General features: G+C 41.7%; 1 protein-coding gene across 1 annotated transcript; it reads left to right on the top strand.

The window, feature by feature from the left end:
• On the top strand, positions 1 to 20,551 carry LOC115025394 (palmdelphin-like). Its single transcript, XM_029457593.1, is given in 9 exon segments — positions 1 to 240; positions 8,608 to 8,658; positions 12,574 to 12,654; positions 13,869 to 13,996; positions 15,168 to 15,282; positions 16,671 to 16,695; positions 17,384 to 17,494; positions 18,165 to 18,647; positions 18,650 to 20,551. Coding segments are annotated over 8 exon segments (1,779 nt in total). The 5' UTR covers positions 1 to 240; positions 8,608 to 8,613; the 3' UTR covers positions 19,441 to 20,551.
• The last annotated feature ends 2,096 nt before the right edge of the window (positions 20,552 to 22,647 follow it).

Raw genomic sequence — 22,647 nt, 5'->3', positions numbered from 1 at the left:
GACAGAGAGAGAGAGAGAGTAGAGAGAGAGACAGAGAGAGAGACAGAGAGACAGAGACAGAGAGAGAGAGAGAGTAGAGAGGGGGAGAGTCTTCCCAGTTACTCTGAATCTCTCTCAGCCTACACTATCTCCCAACACAACCTCAGGCTCAGTAATGTTGAATGCGCTGTGCGAGTGAGCTCTACCTTCCTCACACGCTCTGCTATCACCTGCTCGAGGACACACCACCACACACACCCGGTGAGTAGACCTCTGTATCACTGTTACTGTTTGCATTTGCCTCTGACATACTAATGTAGAGCATCTATTTGAAGCTGAGGGCTTTCAAGGGGTAGATGCTCTTGTCGGATCAGAGAGATCGCTATGTACAGCGATTACCACTGTGTTGTCCATTACTCACTATACATAGTCTCTACCATTAGTCTATTATCCAGGTAACTTATTTCAGGAGCTCAAATGAGCCACGAGGGTCTTTTGATTCTATAATCTTTTAATTCCTTTAAGCTCTTAGCAGGGGTCTGGCTTAAACTAACAGGACTTTTACTTTCAGATTAGCAAACACACGCAAACATCAATTGAGGAGCCTAAAGTCCCTACCTGACATCTTGTCATATGTTCGTGCTCTTCAGATATCACATTTAAATCTGTCAGCAATCTGTGATTAATGTATGCACACTGACACACATTCGTGCACTCCCACATACATGCTGTTGTTCTAAACTGCCTGCAGAAACTAGTCACCTCGTGCCCTTTGCTTCCCACTCATCCCAGTCATCCCAACATGTGCAGTTCATGTGGCAGAGCTGGGGAGGGATGCTAATGCTGTCACGATATGTCATGGATATCAATCGCATGTCTATGTGTTTAGTAAAGAGCTGAGTCAGGACACGGTTAGCCTAGCTTAGCATAAAGACTAGTATCAGGAAGCTCTGTCCAAAGTTCAAACATAGCCATGCTAACATAAATCTACACATTGTATTTAAAGGACATTTAAAAATGAGTATATGTGGTTTTAGGAGGCGTTCAGTGCTGGAATGTCTTTCTTGCGGCAGCATTTAGCACTTTAAGAACCACATCATCTTCTCAGAAGTGCATCAAAACCAAAGCAGAGCTAAAAGGGAGAGTGAATATTGTACAACAAACACAGCTCAAAATGATGCTAATGTTGCTATATCTGCTATAACTGTTTGCTAACACGTTAGCAATATAATAGCAAAAAAAGCCTGAGTCTTAATCGAAGTTCAACATCGCCTTGATACATTGGTGTTAGACCATGCTACAGACTAGTGCAGGTATTTTCTGTTGGCCTGCATGCTCCTAATCCATCAGAGATCAGATTAAAAAAGGAGAAGCAGGGATTAGACGGAGGACCTTGGCTGAATGGCTAGACATATAGGGAGACATTGAGGTTATGTCATTGGGACAGGAATCTAGCATGGATCATTGACGGAGCACAGAGAGAAAGATCTTTACTCACACTCTGCAGAAGAAGATGTTACAGGAGTACTATGACGGCTTTTAATGTAGAATTGACATTATTCCCCACTGTGGGGTTCTAGAAGCAATACAAGACACTCTCTGACTTTCTCCCAACTACACGGGGATCATCCGAGCTAACCACAGGTAACTAAACACAAGGTAGAGTCAGGTGTTGACATGCAGAACTACCTCTTTATAGAGGGTTCTCATAGCCCCTTTGTGTGTCATTTTCTTTGGATTGTTTTGTTTTCCATTGGCAAAAGTTGTGGACAGTACCTAGTACTGTATTTGGTATCAACATTGTTTGGTTGCCAATAAAAGGATCAGCGTTTGTGTCGGGTTGAGGACGATGTCATGGCTGTTTTACCTGGCGTGGCTATGATGATCAGCTAAACATCCAGTCTCTACTGAGAGGGTACTGTCCTCTGTTGTAAACAAAAATCAAGAAAAGTAGTTGGTACCAGAAGGTAGATTTAGAAATCCTTTAGTCGTCCCACAGCGTGGACATTTACAGTGTTTCAACAGCAAAAGAGAAAGTGCAGATGAAAGACAAAACTAAATAAGTAGGCCATTAAATAAGAGGCAAACACACATGTAATAATATCAAATAAACCCAAATTTAAACCCAAACCAACCAAATACAAAACTGTAGTCAGCTCCGAACCAAAGACCCACCCTGTGGGTTCAGCTAATCCAGATGGCATCACATTCTCAAGGTCCTGAGACATTCAAAGTATGCAATGAAGTCAGTGTAACTAAGTGATGCATCACAACACCATAAATTACTGTCCTAAAGTATGTTTCCCTAATTTGTACAATACCAGCCAGTAGGAGACTAACATGGTTTTATTCAGAACAGGAATGACAACTTTCCTTTGCACATGGTCAGACAACATGCCGCACACTTGTTTTCCCCTGTATGAAGCCATTCTGATTAGTAATCTACCTCACAATTATTTTCATTCCCAGTGGATTCATCTCAAAGCCATGTCTCTAAATGTAGCTTACCGGCTGCTGACGGGCTGAGCGCTTAATCATTGTACAGCGCCCCCATCACCCAAACCATTAGCTCAGCCCTATCTGCGTTGTTTGAATGTAATGAGAGGTATCTCTTCAAAGGGAGGGGTGAGAAGTGAAAGTCTTCGAGCCAAGAAGCTTTGGAAAGTGTCCAAACAGCTTGTGCATGCCAGTGACTGTACTTTGGCTAACTAGAGCACTTTAACTATCAGTGCTGTAATGGCACCCACACACTGGTGTTGGCTCCTTTAGCTTTGGCTTTGTCCCCCATTAGCATGTGCCCATAGTATTTATAATTGACTCTTGTTTCCCTGGTGTGCTTGATCCTGGCATCGGCCTCGTTGAGGTTCCCAGGTTTTCTGGCAGAGGATCAGCGAGGCAGGACCTTTCGTTTAGCACTTGTCAGTTGGCTTTGACAGAGAAAACTCCAAACACATCCAGATTATGTGTAAATCACCTGGCTTCATACAGTATATTCAAGGTATGTCTGACCACATGTTTATCCGATTTGACTGACAGGTGTTGGGGGGCTTTCTTCCCACCATCAGCTGTTTTCAGGATCATTGCGTCACCTGCTGCCGACACACATGCGGACATGCTCACACTGTCGAGGTGGTCCAGCTGTGAGCCAGGCAACGTCTCTATTTTCAGCAGTGTGGGCTCAGGCCTCCATAGTGTCAACAGGTGGACAGGCTAACCAGCAGCACGACCTTCAGTAGCCTCTCCACCTTCCGTCCTCCCTCCGTCACTCACATTTCAACCTTAAATAATTCCTGGAAGTGGGTTTCCCCGACATACACGATAAACTTTAATTACCCCACTGTTACATCCACACACATAAACATGTAGCTGCATGCTACTGATATGCTATATGCTATTTGCTCTTTTATTGAGATCAGAAGATGCATATTATTGTACTCCTTGTGTGCCAGTACAGAGACAGAAAGATGAATCAGAAATATTTAGCTTTCGACTCATTTCGAGGGTATGAAAATGTATATTCTGAAGAGTAACTAGTCACTACAGCAGTCAGTGAATGCAGGGGAGTGCAACATACGATATTTGCCTGTCAGATGTAGAAGAGTAGAAGTCTAAAGTTGCATCACGTGAGAATACTCAAGTACAAGTGCCTCAAATGTGTATTTGGTTACAGTTCCCCTCGTGTACATTTGAATAAATGCTGTAATTTCTCATTTGACAACAGTCTTGTTTGATGTTCTTATGAAATCCGGGCGGTTGATGAGTTGGATGGTTTGATAGGAAAGTGCTCTGTAACATAGATGTTGACAGTTGATTGTGTTTCCTCCCCCCTCCCCCCCCCCCCCCCTCCCACTCTCTATTCCTTTGTGTAATGAAAGCAACTACAAGGGAGAATAATTATTGTACACTCAATCAACAAGACAATGCCAATTTAGTCGTTCATTTCATATGAAATTGTAGACGTGTGGTGGAAATAATGAAGAACTCTATTAGAAGTTGTGGTTATTGTTTTGTATTTAGTTTGTGTGAGCTGTCCTTTCATGTTTCATCCCTATCATTTGGATAACATGCTTTGACATTCTGTGTTTTAATTTCTTCAGGCTCTACATCTATGTATTATAAGCAGCATAGTCTACAGAAATGACGGCACAGTTCCAGTACAGGAGCAGGTACTCGGTTAGGACAGAATTGGTTGTGTGTTCAGATACCTCGTTATGTTTCCATGACAAGGACCTTTAGCCGCCCTGTTGAATCATGACTCTCTTCTGTCAGGAGCACAGGCGGACATACTGAAGTGTGACATTATTATAGCGATACAAAGCCTCTGATGAAGGAGGTCAGAGTGGATGATTGGTTCATCACAGAGTGTGACGGTGATGAATTAGTATTACCGGTGTTTTCAGAGCTGTGATCAAAAATTTCTTGATTATTGTATTTGATTAAGTATTTTAAAGTATTACGGGTTACATAAATCCCCACAGTTGTTGACAAATGCAGAGCTCCCGTCTTCCCTGTGTGACATGATTGCTGTGCCTGGGACATGTGTGGGTGAAAGGCTGATTTGAGTTGGTATGTGTGTGGGTGTGTGAGGGGGCTGAGCATGAATGTGTAAAAATATAAGCGCCTACTTGCATACAATATTGTATTTAGAATAGACTCGTTGTGACATGACTGGAGTACATGCGATCCCCCCTCTCAGCTAACAAGAGTATGGACAGTGTGGACTGTCAAGGACATTTGCGTTCATCCTGTCTGCACGTGTTCAGTATAATAACTATTTACTTTACCTAAAGCAGCATGTAATCAGTTAATAAACTGTTGTTTCTAATTTAGATTCTTATTCCTCTTCCTTATTTGTCTAATAGTTCAAAATCCAAAAGTGGGACTGTATGGAGGGGCCAACAAAGTATAAGTAAAGAGACCAGTGTGTGTTTCCTGTTTCCTACCTAAAGTCATTGTTGTTGGTTTTTATCTATCACAAATGTAAATGCATCATTTTCCTAGTAGCAGTTTTGGAAGGCACTTAAAATTAATTTCAGAAAACATTATATATGTCGTTTTGGAGGGTAAAGATGTATTGGTATGGTATTGTATTGTATTTGTATGTATTGGTTTACCTGCTTCAACAATGCCAAAGATGGGATAAATAGGGGCAGGAAATATTTGGTTTTGTGGTAAATGTAGTCCTATTAAGGTTAATGCTGTGTTCCCAAAAACAGATCCAGCTGAAACACATATAAGACGAATAAAATAGGGCCCAAAATGGAGCCTTGAGTAACACCACTAGAAGCAGCTGCTGAAGAATCTTAACTGGAACGTATCTATAGTATGTTACACTGAATGCTTATTAGATAGTTGAGATCCAATACTATGTCATATATGTATCAGAAGAAGCTCAGAGGTGATTTAAACTCAAATGGATTTAGAGTCTAAAGAGCGTATTGAGTCATCTGTTCCCCTCAGGAGAGCAGACTCAGTGCTGACGGTAATTTGTCAAGAAATTGTCGGGATCTAAAATAGGGACAACTTGTGAGAAGATAAAGATGGCCCGAAGTTATTAAGTAAGTGCAGTCTGTTCCAGGTGTTGTGTTTTGATTAAAGGTTGTTCGACTGCGTTGTGGAACGAGGATGGCACGTATCATGTGCAAAATTAAACTCATCTGACTTTCAGTGTGTTTACGTGCAGACAAGAAGCTCTGAAATCTGAGGTATCATAGTTGGCTGTAAACAGTGAACACTAACTGCTCTGGTGCAAGAACATCAAAACCTGGATGCATTAAAAAGGACAATGTTTGACAGCTGCTTGTATTAAAAATGCTTCTGTTCATTGATCATCTTTCATCATAACCTTATATTGAATTATTTTAATCGTTGATAGAACAAGGACTTCCCTCATCTTGTCTGATACAAATACATTGTGTGTGTGCTACTTCACCACAGCTGTGAGTCATTTCTCCACCAGAGCTTCACACTTTACAATTACCTTGACAAGGAGATGTTGAAAATGCCACACATCGCACCACCTTTTAGTCGCCCTGGACATGAACCCATGTATCCCCTTTGATATACTAAAGAAGTAGAAAGTAGTGAACATGCACAGGATGACATTTACCCGACTCAGGTGTTACTAGCAGTGTGAACACTAGCACCACACAAATAAACATGTAGCTGCTTATTAAGGATCATGTTACCTCCTACAGTAAGTATCTCCAGCAGCTTCCCTTCCAGTCAGCTGATACGCAGAGATAAATCTCCTATAAATAATAATAAAGTACGGTTATGTGTAGTGGTTAAGCAAAATTACACAGAAACAGACACAATATGGAGCAGTAAAGAGAGCACTTTCCAGTATGTAGTTTCCCTGGGTCTTTGTTCGCCTTCCTGTAGCTTCCTCAGTTTGGACTTTGTTGTACTAACATCAGGGTATTCAGGTTATTATTTTCTGTTTCCTGGTGGGGAAATTCAAACCAAACACCAACCAGCCGGAGATGTGAACTCACTCTCTTGGTGAGTCCTGCTCCAGCTGAACTGTGTGTTAGCTGCTGATGTGTTAACCGGCCAGTGAAGAGTCAGCCCCCTGTGGAAACATCACATATTAATAAACAACATGAAGCAACTGATGTTGGCGCTTAAGAGTTCTACTCAAGATTGATGTTATTAACATATCTGCAAGCTTATGAATCATGGAAATTAAAGGGCACCTATCAAACCATGTAAAAATGTATTTCACAAGCAATAAAGAAGCTGTCAAATATGTGAAAAATAGTTTTAAAAACCTGGAATTCCCTTATAAATTGGCATGAGACATAATATGTATGCATGGCAACTATGGTATGGTAAAGGTTAAAGAAAGATTATAGTAAGATTATACTAAGGTCACCTGAGGATGAAAAGTCTCTACAGGACTCTGACCTCCACACTGTTTCCTGCATCGCTACATAAAGGACACAATACTTCCTGCATCAATGCTAGACTTCGATATGCGCTGAGGAGCAGATGGATTTACATTGATTTATTTATCAAAGAGTGTTTAACTGCATGTTTGAAACAAAATAGGACACATCCCTCGGCTGGAAGGATTTTAATTACTGCTAAAAAAAAAAAAAAAGTGAAGTTATCAGTGACAGCAATAACATCTAATTGCAATCATCTAATTTGTTTTTGCTATAGCAATTATGTTGGAAATGTAATGCTGCTGTTAAAGGTTATTCTGAACAAGTACTTCTTCCTTCAATCTATGTAGAAACTATGGTTATTGAATTATAGCGCGACACCACTGGTTGGTGTCAGAGTTTCCCCATCGGCCGTTGCTCTTTCAAAATGAATATGGAGGTACCAGGCCTTTATTTGAAGCAGGCTTATATAAGAAACATGTCTTTATTTCTAATGATGGAAGAGAACAGGGAGGGACAGATGAAGAGAAAGAAGAGAAGAGGCAAGGAGAGGAAGATGGTGAAGTGAGGGGAACAGGAGAGGAGAGCATCCTTTACTTTCTCTGTGTTTTACTGAGTCTTCCCTGCATCATAACCGTCAGTGATCCTTCTGTTCTCCTCTGATTTACTGTTGTGCATTATAGCACAGAACTCCCACACAGACATGTTACATTCCCTACAGTCATTGTGCCATTCCTCCGGCCTGTATTAATCACCATCTGACATGTGACACAGACATGCTACTTTCTGTCAAGGCTGACATACGCAAATCCATATTGTGTGTTATTTTGTACCGCAGTAAATCATTAGTGGCAGGCCGAGACACTTTTAAAGTTTCACACGGTACGCAGAGCTTTTACAATGTGTGATATAATCTAACTGAAAGTATGCATCCAGTCACATTATAGATTGTTGTAGATTGTTATTCCTCTGTGCCATTGAGCTCCATTGTTGTACACAAACTCATACAAAGACATCACCGAGCCACACTGTGACATGTTCCTTCATTAACATGAACACACACACTGTAGCTTATTTTGATTGAATCTCACACACACCGTCCTGCTGCCAGAAACACTCACGAGAGCACCAAATGTTTATTACTCCGCCGCTAAAAATAGTCCCTAACAAATGAACTATTACAGACTGTGGTAGTTATACAGGATTCACATTACTCAAAAAAATGCCTTAATTGCATTATAATTGGATTCATGCTCTGTGTGTGCACTTAGTAACGGTTTCCTCTCAGTCAGGGTAAACAGATGTTGCATATTTTTCCTATTTCAAAATGTGTTTAGGATCAAACACAAGTTGAAGTTGCTTTTGTGTTGTTGCCGATTACCATTGCTTTTAATTGTATCATCACTGGCTATATCAAGTTAAGTTGACCACGTGGTTGACGCTTTAAATTCAAATGTCAAGTAACAATCATTTATTACATAGATGGAAAATAACCATGAACATTTTCAGTAACAGCTAAAATTGTAAAACCTTGGAGGTATTGGTGTAATTTGATTTGCATTATTGTTTTTCACTTGCCTTTGTATTACCATGAAATGTCTTGAAAAGTATAGACTTTTGCTACTGAGGTTGGAGCTTTGAGTCGATTTAAAATAGGCTAATATTTGGATTTTGTCTTGCCCTCTCACTTCCTCCTCCACCAGTTCATTCACTATTGTGTGCTCTGTCTGCGCTGTAGGCCATCATGGATGAGGCTGGCCTGCTGAAGGAGAGGCTCCAGGCGATCACGGTAAGGACCAGAGCTTCTGGCAGTAATAGCAGCAAGTGATACAAATAATTTGTGTGTCAAATTGTCACATGCTACTTCCCTGTCCAAACTATTGCATTGCCACGTTCATTCCATCCACCAGATGTCCTCCTTTCCCCATTCCCTTACTGCCACACCCATCTACACACCTGCTTCCACTCCTCATCTGCTCTGCCTTACTTTCGCCGCCCACCTCCACCTTCTTAGTGCATCACCCACTTCAAATTAGGCCTACCTACCTTAGATCCAGCTCTACTAATACCAGCCTCGTTTCTTATTACCGTGTCAGTTTTTCACTAGTTGAAATGTGGATCCATGTTATCTGCCTGGTGCATGTTACCTTCCTGCTACATATTAGCTGCCTGCTACATATTAGCTGCCTTCTACATGTGAGCTGCCTTCTACATGTAAGCTGCCTGCTACATATTAGCTGCCTGCTACATGTTACCTGCCTGATACATGTTACCTTCCTGCTTCATGTTACCTTCCTGCTACATGTTACCTTCCTGCTACATATTAGCTGCCTGCTTCGTGTCACCTGCCTGCTTCGTGTCACCTTCCTGCTTCATGTCACCTTCCTGCTACATGTCACCTGCCTGCTACATGTCACCTGCCTGCTTCATGTCACCTTCCTGCTTCATGTCACCTGCCTGCTACATGTCACCTGCCTGCTTCATGTCACCTTCCTGCTTCATGTCACCTTCCTGTTACATGTCACCTTCCTGCTACATGTCACCTTCCTGTTACATGTCACCTTCCTGCTACATGTCACCTTCCTGCTACATGTCACCTTCCTGCTACATGTCACCTGCCTGCTTCATGTCACCTTCCTGCTTCATGTCACCTTCCTGTTACATGTCACCTTCCTGCTACATGTCACCTTCCTGCTACATGTCACCTTCCTGCTTCATGTTACCTGCCTGCTACATGTGAGCTGCCTGCTACATGTTACCTTCCTGCTACATGTTAGCTGCCTGCTACATGTTACCTGCCTGCTACATGTTACCTGCCTGCTACATGTTAGCTGCCTGCTACATGTTACCTTCCTGCTACATGTTACCTGCCTGCTACATGTCAGCTGCCTGCTACATGTCAGCTGCCTGCTACATGTCACCTGCCTGCTACATGTCACCTTCCTGCTACATGTCAGCTGCCTGCTACATGTCACCTGCCTGCTTCATGTCACCTTCCTGCTACATGTCAGCTGCCTGCTACATGTTACCTGCCTGCTACATGTTACCTGCCTGCTACATGTCACCTGCCTGCTACATGTTGGACTCTTGATCCCTGTACGCTACATTTGCATACCAAAGCGGATGAGCTTCACTCCATTTAGTGTCTTGTAAACTGCTGCGATTACACTTTTTAATATTGAGCACGAAGAGGCAGCGCCATGGCCCTCCGGGAGGTTTCTTCCAGACCTTGCCGAGCAGAGTTGCAATTAGCAGTTGCTGAAGACTTATAACTCACTCTATCCTTTTGTCTGTTCACTGTTTAGTGTGCTTGGAAATGTTTTCCAGCTTTGTATTAGTGTCTTACAGTGTGTAGCTGTAGGCCTATTTGGTTGTGTTTCTCTATTTGCAGCTCATTGAGCTCTCAGGGCCACTATAAAAAGAAGTGTTTTACAATTATATAGACAGGAAAAAACAATAAGCTCCAGGCTAAATGACATACAGGGATGTATTTTCCTGTTCTTTTAAAAAGTAAGTTTACATTTTAGGTCTGTCTTGATGCAACACAAACCATATTTACATTGAAAGACTTGTATGTTTCTAGCAATATGACTTCAGTGCATCCTAGAGGTTCAGTGCTGTGATATTTAGCAAGCTGCAGCGCTAAAACTGAAGACCTTTCTAAGAGGCGGTTTTAAAATAAAAGGTGTGGGTGTGTAGTTGCAGGATGACAGAGCTGTAGAGGAAAACCTTCAGAGTTCTGGCAGAAGACGTGCAGGTCAATTCTCCTGACAGAGTGAAGATGGGCAGCACAGCTTTTTAAATGTGGTTAACAAGATGTTCACAAAATGCAACAAACCAAGACAAAAGCACAATCCTTTAAAACATGATTCTGGAGTTGTGAAGTGATTTATAATCCACCCGAGAGAACTAAAGCTGTCTCTCTCCCCTGTGTATGTCAGTGCAAGCACTCTCCATTCTCTGATTTTAATTGTCTTTCCAACACGTCCAATATCTCAGACTGCACAAATGTGACTTTGTTGAACCCATCACACATTAATTTAAACTCCAGAGGAGATCCCAGATTTCCCATAGATGCCAATTTCATGTGGAATATTTGTATGAAAAAATCTTAAAGAAATCAAGTAATATTCTTGCAGCCAAAAAACAAGTCTTGGTGCATTTCAGAGTTCAAGCAGCATTGTTGCTTTAAGTATGGGAACCAACAGATAAAGATTGATTTTAGAGAGTCAGGGTGGAGGATGTGGTGGTGCGTATATGAGCAATAGTCAATAACAGAATTCTCACATGTGTTCCTCTGGCCCGGGGGGGAGGAGAGGGCAGTGTGGAGGGCTAAAGCGATGGCATCATCCGTTGACCTATTTGGCCTGTAAGCAAACTGAACTGGGTCCAGTGAGTCAGGAGGTGATGAAGGATTTCAAAGCTTCATAATGATGTACCTGATGAATGCTACTGGGCGGTCGTTTAGGCATAGGGCTTTGTTTTTTTTGGGGGGGACTACGGACAGGGAGAGGTGCTGCATGTTACTGGTAGTTAGACGCCACTTTGTTTCTCTATTGATTCTTTACACTACTAATAGCTCTCGGGAGCACGTACCTGGAGTTCGTGTAGTTCACGAGTTACGAGTGTCAGTCCATGCAGAGAGTTTTTAACGTGGAAATAGCTCGAGTTTCCTTCCATTGTAGATCCTTCCCTGAAGGCAATGTAAAGTTGGTTGAGCATGACAGCTACTGCTAGCAGTGCAAGTTTGTTGTCCTTCCAGCCCGTGTCAGATCAGCTGTCACTCAAACTTCAAACACCTGCCCACTCAGAGGCTTGGAAAATATTTCTGATGGTTCTCCAAATAATTTTCTTAACGGTGACAAACTGTTACTTATGTGACTTTGAAATTATTATTGCTGTAAAAAGAAAAATGTTGATTTTTGCAAGAGTTTACTGATGGTAATGTTTTGCTAGGATTACTAAAGCAATGCAAATAAGTTTAGGTCCCAAAAAAGTATCTTGATTCTGTGCTGACTGAATATTTTAATTCTGAAGACGATCATTAGCTCACGGTCAGCCTCATAGTAGTGAGTCGGTGAGGGTCTTTCACACACATCTGAAACTCCACCCATATGCTATCTGAAAGTGGAAAAACAAAACCATGATGAACAATTATCATGGCGTCTGAGTTTGACTCAGACGCAGACAGAGACAGGACTATAAATACCAGCAGACGTCATGAGGGAGATCCCCTTTCACTGAGGCTTAGAGCTACTCTGATCCAAGATCCAGGAGTTAATTTTAGCCCGCAATGTGACATCCAGCAACAAGGGCTCGTGTTTTGATGCGGAGTTAAAGCCATTAAGCAGTTTTGTTTTGTCCGTGATAATTCTGTTAGCACAAATATGTATCCATTATTAAATGACTTTCAATGTTCAGATGCCAGTCTAACTTTGTACAAGAGTTATTATCTTTTCTGCAGGAGGTGCTTATTGGCAGGGAAAGTTCTAGTTGTTGTTGTTGTTGTTGTAGTGAACAGGTGGACACACACAAACAGGTACGGTCAGGTCGTAAGGGTTGTGTTGCGTTTAGCTATTTACGGCTCTCCAGCTGTCAGATGCATGTAGAAGTGTCGGCACGAAAGAACACGTGAAATAGTTTCCATGCTGTAAAATGTACACATGATGCAAACGTGTTTTGATCCCCCCCCCCCTCCCCGCAGGACAAAAGAAGAATCCAGGAGAACATCTCTAAGAAAAGGAGAGAGATCGAAGAAGAGAAATTAAAACTCCAGTACATGAAGGTACTTTTTACTGCAATAACAAGAGAACTAAAATCCAGGAAATGATGCAATGCACCGAATGTGTGCAATATGGTTCTAACATCTTATTGTAGTAATGTGTCTCCAGCATGCACTGAACAGAGACTGCAAAGTCTCCCAGGAGGAACTCGGGGATGTCAAAAGTTTTTTGTAATTTAATACACTGCAACAATCTTTGCACACACTCAGACACAATCTGCAGCAAGGCCAGACCTGCATTTCAGATATTAACTGGAGTCCCTCCGCATCAGCATTATATAACGTTGTAATATTCTTGTTTTACCCACAGCTATTTCCCTCCAACACTTATTGTCAGTCGACCTCTTCTGGCCCACAATCTACAATTCTGAGGCCAATTGAACTTTTCCTCAGGGGAACAGCAAAAGGAGGAATCTTGTTAAACCACATCGATCATAGAATTATGATGTGTTCAAAGTGACTTCTTTAAAGCTGCAGTAACCTTTACAAAGCCTGTGAAGCAAAGCCACAAAGAAAGTCTCGAGTAGCACTCGTGCCTGAAAAGGTGAATTGGTGCGAGAGCATTAAAGCCACTGAGATGAGCATAGAAACATGTTTATCAGCTCTCATCCTCCATCATTGATGCAACAAGACTCCTGGAGATTTTAGCAAGTAAATTACACTGAAACTGTAAAACTGAGGGGTCGAAAACAAACCACCAAAACAATATACAGTGAATCTTTGGATTGTCACAAAAAATACATTTTTATTAGTGTTATAAATTGTAAATTTTAGACCATTTATTACCTAAAATGATAACTTTGTGTCCTTACCTGACAAATATATTAGCTTTCATTAACATTGCAGTAAGAAGCAGGCCTTCTGTAGCTTTCTGACGAGTGATTCACATCTTATGTCCTCTTTGCAGATACTGAACATGTGGGCATGTAACACCTTTCCATCGTCATACATGGGGGGGGGGGGGAACTGAACTTTGTATAAATGAATGAGATGATCTGAGCTGTAAAATTCTGCTCTTATACTCACTGAAGTATGGGGAACTCTGAGGGCATCTAGTGGAGAGGTGGGGCATGACGAGGTCTGGAAAGCTTCAGGGAACAGAGGTTGTGAGAGGGAGGAAGACGGAACACTTCCCACCATGACATAAACATTTGAAGTCTAAATACTGTTTGCAGCATAAACTGAGTTGCCTGTGTGTTGGTGTGTTTGACTGACAGAAGAAAGCCCTGAGGGAGCAATGGCTGATGGACGGTCTGAGTCAGCAGGAGGAGGAACAGGAGGCCATGAGGCTTCAGGCTCAGGATGAACAGCAGCAGAGTGATCAGCTGCAGCGCAACATCCTCAGGTAACCTGAAAGCTGCAGTAAATCCCACAGTACATCCCACGCTGCACACAACAGGAAGAGATCTGGCAGGGCTGACGAAGCATGTGGGTGAAGGCATTTATATTGTTCAGGTGAAGACTGAGTGGAACTTGAGTGATCCCAGTGGAGCAAATCAGCTGCTGCAGAAGAAAATATAACAGACTTGAGAGTCACTCGGGTCAAACGGAGTTAGTTTCTTTCTGTGGTTAAAGGAGTTGTGTTGTCCTATTAAACTCTTCTGTACTACGAGGTCCCTGGTGGAAGTTTGCTTTGTGGTGTGTGTACATGATTGTATAACTGCCTTGTTAAAAATGACCCCCAAGACAAACTTTGTACCCTGGTGTACAACATCTAAACAAAGGCAGTGTTTCACTTTTTCCAATGTTTGGGTTAGGAAGAGTCATCACAATTGAAGTTGAATAAATGTAATTTAGGGTTTCTTCTCTGCTGTTAAACATTATGACGGGTCATTTGTGACCCTTGAGACAACACGAGGGTTTATTCTTAAGAAGCTGCTGTTGGTTACATCATCACATGGGAGCACATGAAGTGCTTTGAACCATCACACACTCACTGACAGGCTTGTTTCTACAACCTCTGGCTCTGTGCCGGTGTTTGTGTACGTGCTGCACTGTGGGAAGCAGCGAGGGATTAGGACCAGACTGTTTCACCTTAAGTACCTTCCAGCAGCATGTGTGTCAGTCAAAGTTCAGACGGTTTTCCTTCATTACATCACAGCAGTACTTAGCCGCGGCTTAGTGTCTGTACACAGAAACGACAGCTTCACACAGTCTACATTAACACAGACTGTACTGCTGGGAGTTATTTTAAACAATGTGCAAATTCTACATGGTTCCATATGATTTTACTTTGAAGTATGTTTAAAAACATGTTTACTTCATCTGTCAGATTACAGGTACAAAGATTTATCATCAACAGAATCCTGAAGCTGCACATTCACCTGTTTATTGCCAAAGACTCAAGAGGTCGCAGCTTAGTTCAACCCATGGCAAGGGTCAGATGACAAGTGCTTTGTGATTTGTAGGTCTATTGTTAATGACTTTGAACTGCAGCGCTTTAGAGCTTTACAAACTTTACAAACGTTTACAAACGCTTGTTTCAGTAATCGCCTGTATGTTCCTCTCGTGTACAGAATAGAGAAGGAGATTGAGGCCTTGGAAACACAGGAGCTCGACATCTCTACCAATGAAGAAGCAGTCCTGAAACGGTTAAAAGAGGTGGAGCGGACGGCCGAGGACATTATTAAGGTAGGCTCAAACCAGCTGGCTGCCTCTTTAATACTGTGCTTGCTTCACTGGCTCTTACACCGCCGTGTGTTGCATACTGATCATTTCTGCTACAATGTGCAACGTTTCACCTCGAGGCAATGAATCCTGATGAGAACTAATATTCCTTAATTTTTGCTTTTACTTATTATTATGAAGTAAATGTTTATTGCACAATGTAATGGCTGGAGAAAAATGAAACTATCAGCGTTTTATATTTTCCTCCCTGTAAGCTGCATTTTCCGTAATCAATTCTTTCTACCTCAGGGTCGCAATCTCCCTTTCACAATAAAAGCCCTAGACGTATTCAGTGCATCACTGCCTACCAGAGAGCATTTCACTGAGATGCAACTCAACAAAATCGGTCTCTAGAGGTTGGGGTCATCTGCTTGTATTCCTTCTTTAGGTCATCAACCGTGTGACTGGATGATAAAACTAGTTGGTGTAGGAGGCCCCTTCTGACCCACATCGATGAGGCTGATAATGCCCATTCATTTGGCTAATTAACATTCAAACCAAGTGAAGACGTTGAGGTTATGTAAACTGGCGACTCTAAACGGCCTGTAGGTGTGGATGTGAGAGTGAGTGGTTGTGTTACTGGGCGTTCAGACTGACAGACGATGAAATGTGATCCAGGTTTGTCAGCTTGAGTGACAGTTTCAAGGTTTAACACACCACACAGTGTTTTATAATACTTATGTCACTTAGTTGTATATTCCATCTTCATAATGGGGCATAAAGCAGAATTATGGAATATAAGTTTGTGTATATTTGATCGGCAAGTGCAGTTTGATGCATCATTATCGCACCAAGTTTCAGATTAAGGTTGATAAAACCTGTTACTACATCTGTCAGTGTTTTGTGTGTGGAGCTTCCGCTCAGTGCACATCGTCATTACGTTCTTGGAGGTTAGAAAGTTCTCATTCTGTCAGATGAGTGGTTTAGAAGAGGTAGAATTCGGGTTTTTAACTTCCGCTTTCTATGACTTTTCTGATTATGAATTCAAATATCTTTTTCTACTCACCCCCTGCTGCCAGTGGCATTTCCTCCAATACTCTAATCCTTGCTTGTTTCTCACAAGATGCACTTACTGAGGACTGTGTGGGCGTGCTTTGGCTCACAAGAGGCTGCTTTGAGTGAATAACGTGGCAGGTAAATGCATTGCTCACATGGTGGGCGTGCGGCGCACATGGACTAATATGCATAATTTGCTTTCTGGTTGCCTGTTTTGTACTAAAAGACACCGTGAAACAACAGACTTTAATATGATATGGACTGCTGATGCACCATTAATCTGAAGCACTGCTGTGATGTTGACTTCCTGCTTCTCGCACCACTTTGACCATCAACTACTCTGTCTTCACATGTAGGAGCTCAACGCAGAGTTCCAGGCAGGTAAACACCTTTGTAACATTTGGGTGTGTTTTGACTAACTGTTTTATTTTTGTAAATACTTGTAAGACTAGGCTGTCTTAAGATACAGTATTAATAGATCTGATATTAATTTAAAAAAAATGAATTAAAAAAAATTAATGTTAGTCATTGATATACTAACTTTTTTATTTATAATACTAACTTTTTTATTTATAATTGAGACACGGACAGCAATGACTGGTTATATTTTTAGGCCCATTATTTTTGAGATTATGATTTTATATATTTTAATATATTTTCTGCCAACATTTTGGAAAATACAGCAATTTGAGTGAGATGTTAAAGGGAGTTAAATGTTGGACTTATTTTCTTGACATTGAAATTATAATGTTTGTCTCTATTAATTTACTTCAACAGAGCTAGGCTAGCTGTTTCCCCCTGCGTCCAGTATTAGTGCTAAGCTAGGCTAACCACGTCCTGACTCCAGCCCTGTACTTCACACGCTGACATGAAATGAGATCTTGTGATAATGGGCTTAAAAACATAACGTGAGCATAATTGGGACATAATCCAAACTGTAATAATAGTTTGACACCTTTGGTATAAAGAAATCCTTAAATAATTATCTTTTTAAAATCTTACTAAACATGGCTTCTCTTGGCATTTAAAGTGTTTTCTTGTATTTCACTCGTCAAACTTTTCTCCTCAGATGTGACGCATCATGTCCCCTCGCCACTCTCAGATATCACATCATTCATCCCACTGATACCAACAAAAAGCCCTCCCATACACAGGCCTGGTAGTGAAGAACCAAAGAAAGGTACAGACTACTGCATATGTTGAATATCAATATATGTTCTGTTGATTGCACACTAAGTCAAAATGGACAAAGACATCAGGCAGATATGCATATAGACAAACTAGAATGTGTCATACAAGAGCAGGTTGAGCTTTTCAAGGGCGGGACGAGCCAAAGTCTCATTTACTCTTATGGCAACAGAATCACCGATATACCTTAGTTACATTAGAATGAATAGAAAAAGTGCAAGTCCCAAATTAAATGGATGTACTGTATCATCAATTAGATGAAAATCCTGTTCTTCATTAAGGCCAAAGTGTTTAACTGTGAAGTGGATGAATCCAGTTCCACCCTTTTCACCAGAAAGTTTTAATTTTGGTCAGACTCTTGGACGCTTACTTGATGTAGGACTGCAACTCACGATTGAATTTTCTCAATTCAGTTCATCTTAATCTATAAAATGACAGGAAAGTCACAATCTCCTAAAGCATTGTTGACATCTTCAAAGGCAAACAGTCTAAAACTCTAAAACGTTTAGTTAATGTTGGTCATACGAAATAGAAAATCTTCAAATTCCTTACCACTTAGAAGATGGCACCAATAGATGTTTGGTATTCTTATCAGAAATAAATAAAGTTGCTGATTCATTTTATGTTTGAGACATTCATCTAAAGTATTTTCTCCATTCCAGCTACGTTTGCGATGGAGATCAGTGTGGAGCATGATAAGAGAACAGGGAAAAGTCAGGTGGTCTCTACTACAACAATCACCCCAGAAAGCACCCGGGAGAGGGGGTTAAAGGTTTATGATGATGGCCGCAAGTCTGTATATGCACTGCATCCAGACGGAGGCAAGATGCACAATGGAACAGTTGGAGAGATGACGTCTACAGAAGTAGAAGAGCTGCTGCATCAGGCCACAGATAAGAAAGTCCCCACTGAGGTGCAGTACCATCAGCCTGTCTACTCTGTACCCTACGCAGAGAGCAGCGGGCCTTCCACACCCGGGGAACCAAATAAAACATCAAGACAAACCCCAACATCCAGCCCCAGCCCCAGCCCCTTTCAGAGCTCAGTCTCATCCAGAAATGGAGCTGAAATCCTCAGAGAGGAAAGCCTGGAGGGATGGAAAACCCCGAGCAAAACACCCAGCCCTAGCCTCATCCAACAAGACTCCATGTCAGAGTCCAAAGACCTGGAGAAGAAACCAAGCTGCCCTACTGCCACATTCCAGGACAATCGTCAGGTGACAGGCGTCTTATTTCACAGCCACACTTAAGTGCTAAATCTCCACAAGGACTCACCAACTGCAAGACGGATGCAAGCAGTCCAAAGCCAGCGGCTCTTGTCTCCGTCAGAGCCCGATCTGATGGAATGCCAGAACCCATACAGCCATTCTACCTGGGAGTAGGTAGCCGCAGTCCTTCAAGAGCCAGCCACAAGTCTGAAGTTGGTCCCGATGCCTCAATGGAGAGCTCTGATGATTTTAACAGACTGTCACCCTTCTGTGCTGAGAGCATCAACTCACAGAACCTCCCCAACACCCTGCCAGAGGAGCTAGAATCCGAACCAGTCACCATGATCTTCATGGGCTATGAGAATGCTGACGAAGACGAAGACATCCAGGCTGAGCTGGTGATCATCGGCAACAGCGATGATGATGATGATGATGACAACGAGGCCAAATGTGGTATAAAGGAAAGTGGAGGGAAAGAGTGTGTCTCATACCATCCAGAGGGATACAAGAGCCAAGTCTTCCAACCCAAAGTGGGAATAGCCAAGGTTACAGGCTGCAGTGACTTTATTGAGTATGCCTCCACAAACTGGGAAGTAGGGCTCCATAAACCAACATTCAGCCACAAGTCTGGAACGCAGAGTCCCTACCTGCAGGGGCAGAGGGTGGAGGAATCTGCCAACAAAGGCAGCATAAATATGGAGGAGATGAAGCTCTGTTCAACAGGAAGATGAGATGGAAGTTCATCCCTTCCTGAGAAACTGGGTCGTTGAAGAAGAAGAAGAAGAAGAAGAAGAAGAAGAAGAAGAAACGTAGGAGAATACTTTAGATGATTTATTAAGTGATTATTTTATTCTTTCTGTATTTTCACAATGTTCATAGGTCTCCATAGGTTTGAAAATATCTCCTATTGCTATGCAGTGCTCCTCAGCCGTACTCTAGATGCCTTCTTCATGCAATAGGAAGGCATTAACCTTTCCACTTGTTCCATTTGTTGCAAAAAGCCAAATCCTGCCATGTCTGTGCCTCGTCCTAATTTAAGAAAACTGCTGACAGCCACTGACATTGTGTCCTGTCATTGTTCCTCTAGAGGATTCAGTTAAGCTCTATTGCCACCTCCTGGAAAATTAGCTTCATTAAACAGTCACATGGACACAGACGATGTTAAAGCCTGACCATCTTTTGGTACCACTGTTATGAATGGTTTCTAAGTTGTACAAAATATATGAATAATGGTAAATTAAAACTTTATAGATTAGCATTAAGCTAAACAACATTATTTGCTAGAGATGAAGCCTTGTTGGTGCCTTACAACCTCTTCCAGTATAAATTGCTTTGCCTCATTAGGAAGACTGTTTTAAAGGTCAGGTAGTGACTTAACATCAGACCTAGTGGCTTTTCGTGAGTTACCCGTGACCTTTTACTGCTAACCTTTTTGTATGGTTAAATGTATGATCATTAATGGCTTACACACTTTCTAACTAGTCATCAAGTCTGAAATTGTTAATATATTTTGGTGCTGTTTTCTTTCTGTTTTTAGTTTGGGCCTCAGATGAATCTTAACATTTTACTAAATAGTTCTTCCAACTTTGTTAAGTTTGTTTGTCTCTTTCCTGTTTCAACATGACACATCCTTGTGCACAAAGCCAGCTAAATAAATGTTATGTTTGGTTACTGTTGCACCTCACTGTTTCTAAATGAATAATTAAGGCATTTGTCCAAAGTAGTGCCTTTAATTTCTTCAAATGAAGGTGTTAATCATGCCGCGCAGTGGACGAACAGGTTGAATTTCATCCTTAACTCTGTAAACTAACAGACCCATGTGCCATTACTTCCTGTGATTAAAAAAATATTTCTTAATCAATTGTGACTTTTGTTTTTTGGCAAAGCTATCTGGTCATTTCAACTGTTATCAATTCTGTCTGCCACCAGGTACAATCTCCTGAGAAAATAATGGCTCAATTTATCGCACAAAGGAAGTGTGTGTGTGAACTATTGCGCAACCAAAACAGGAAGAAGATTGCACTTTTGTTTCCCCCGGTAGCTACAGTATCTGCGGCTCTACCCAGTTACCAAACACTATCTATGTACGTTTCTTGCAGTTTCTGTCCTCAGTAGTGGAAATGGCTGTGACGGTGGAAAGTTACTGTGGAAAACAAAATGCAGTGTTCCCAATGAAAGTAGCCAGCACTTGCTCCAAAAGTCCCTAAATGTCACCAGATAACTATTTGTGAAGTCATTGAGCATTCGTCTGCAGCGAGGGAGAGACTGCCTGCACACGGTGCATGAGGAGAGACTTTGCTGTTGGCGAAAGAGCCGTGGATTGTGATTACTCTGAGCTGCATTGGGAATAATTTACTAATATATTTGTATATATTTCTTTTTTTTTTTCCCTAAAGGTCTGAATAAGTTGCTAAATGTGTCGTACGTAGGAGGCTCTGAGGTAAACACAGCGATCCGGTCGTCTTTGCGCCAACAACAACATTTGGAAACACTAGGGAGGAACAGTTAAAATGAATTGTCTATTGCAACTTTAAATGTATTAACTATGTAATAATGCCTTTAGGGTAACAACCTAAAGTTGAGACCAAAACAAGTACACAGCTTTGAATCACAATGGGGGGGGAAACCCCTGAATTTGCTTCTAATGAGGAGTACATGTGTGTCTACGCTCTTCTGTATAACACAAGGACAGCAGGTTTTCGTCTGAATGGAGAAAAAGACTGGCGGCTGAGTGAACTGAATGTTGTTCTGCTCACGGAGAACTCTCGTTCTTGGTTGCTTTGTGGCAGCTCCTTAGACACTATGCTAAAACGAAAGTTATATAACAGCAATTTTGTATGAAAGAATAAAACCATAAGTGAGAAACCCAGGGCCATCCATTGTCATCACTGTCGCAGAAATTCAATATTCATGGTGTGTCTGGCTTTCCATTTGCAGGATAGGCTTTTTAACCACTGTGAATATATATATATATATATATATATATATATATATATATATATATATATATATATACTGTCCTCTAACAGGAATGAATGCGCCTTGTTACCTGAGAAATCTTTTATATTTTACGATGACTCATATTCTACCCAGCATGGCTTGAATAAAGTCAGTCACACATTGTGGATGTAGTTCGCACTCGTCTCCTGAACAGCCTTGGAAAGAGATGTTGAAATGTGATTTTTCAACACTCAATGGGATGAAGCAGTGTTGGTCTTTAACTGAATGTTTGGTTGATTTGGAAACCAGAACTAATTACTTCATTCATGTCAGACAGAAGTTACTACAAAAGGTTTTTGTGTTGTCTGTTTGTGATGAACTGATTTCACAGAAACAATTAAGAAAAGACACGCAGCACTTTTGGTTCTCCTTTGTTTGCCTTTGAAATGTGCTGAAACCCTTTAGCAGAACGTAGCATCGTGGTAGCCGTGTAGCAGAGCGTAGCATCGTGGTAGCAGAGTGTAGCATCGTGGTAGCAGAACGTAGCATCGTGGTAGCAGAGCGTAGCATCGTGGTAGCAGAGCGGCTATCAGATGACAATGTGAAACTGTCTGCCTGGTTAACAAGCTGTGCACAAGAGTCAGTGTCTGCCCTCACTGCATGCAAAGCAGAGACGTTGCCTGTAGGCCACCGTAGATCCACACTGTGATCGAGAGGGGTGAGCAGCGGGGTATTCACATGGTTGCAATCTGCAATCTCACCACTAGATGTCACTAAATCCTACACACCGGACTCTTAAGGGGGCAATTAAAAGTCATTGACCTGAGGATCGTCTCTCCCGCCCTGATTCTTTGACAGGTATCATTTCTATAGCTGCCGACCCAAAGCAGTTAGACACCCAAAGGCCCTGAATACAGAAACAATATGACGATGAAAGGTGTCGACCATAGCGATGAGCTTAGAGAATTTTCAGCTGAATGTGTAGCCCCCCCCCTCGT

This window comes from Cottoperca gobio, chromosome 20, assembly GCF_900634415.1.
Source record: "Cottoperca gobio chromosome 20, fCotGob3.1, whole genome shotgun sequence".
NCBI classification, from domain to species: Eukaryota; Metazoa; Chordata; class Actinopteri; order Perciformes; family Bovichtidae; genus Cottoperca; species Cottoperca gobio.
This window is presented reverse-complemented; position numbering and strand designations above follow the sequence as displayed.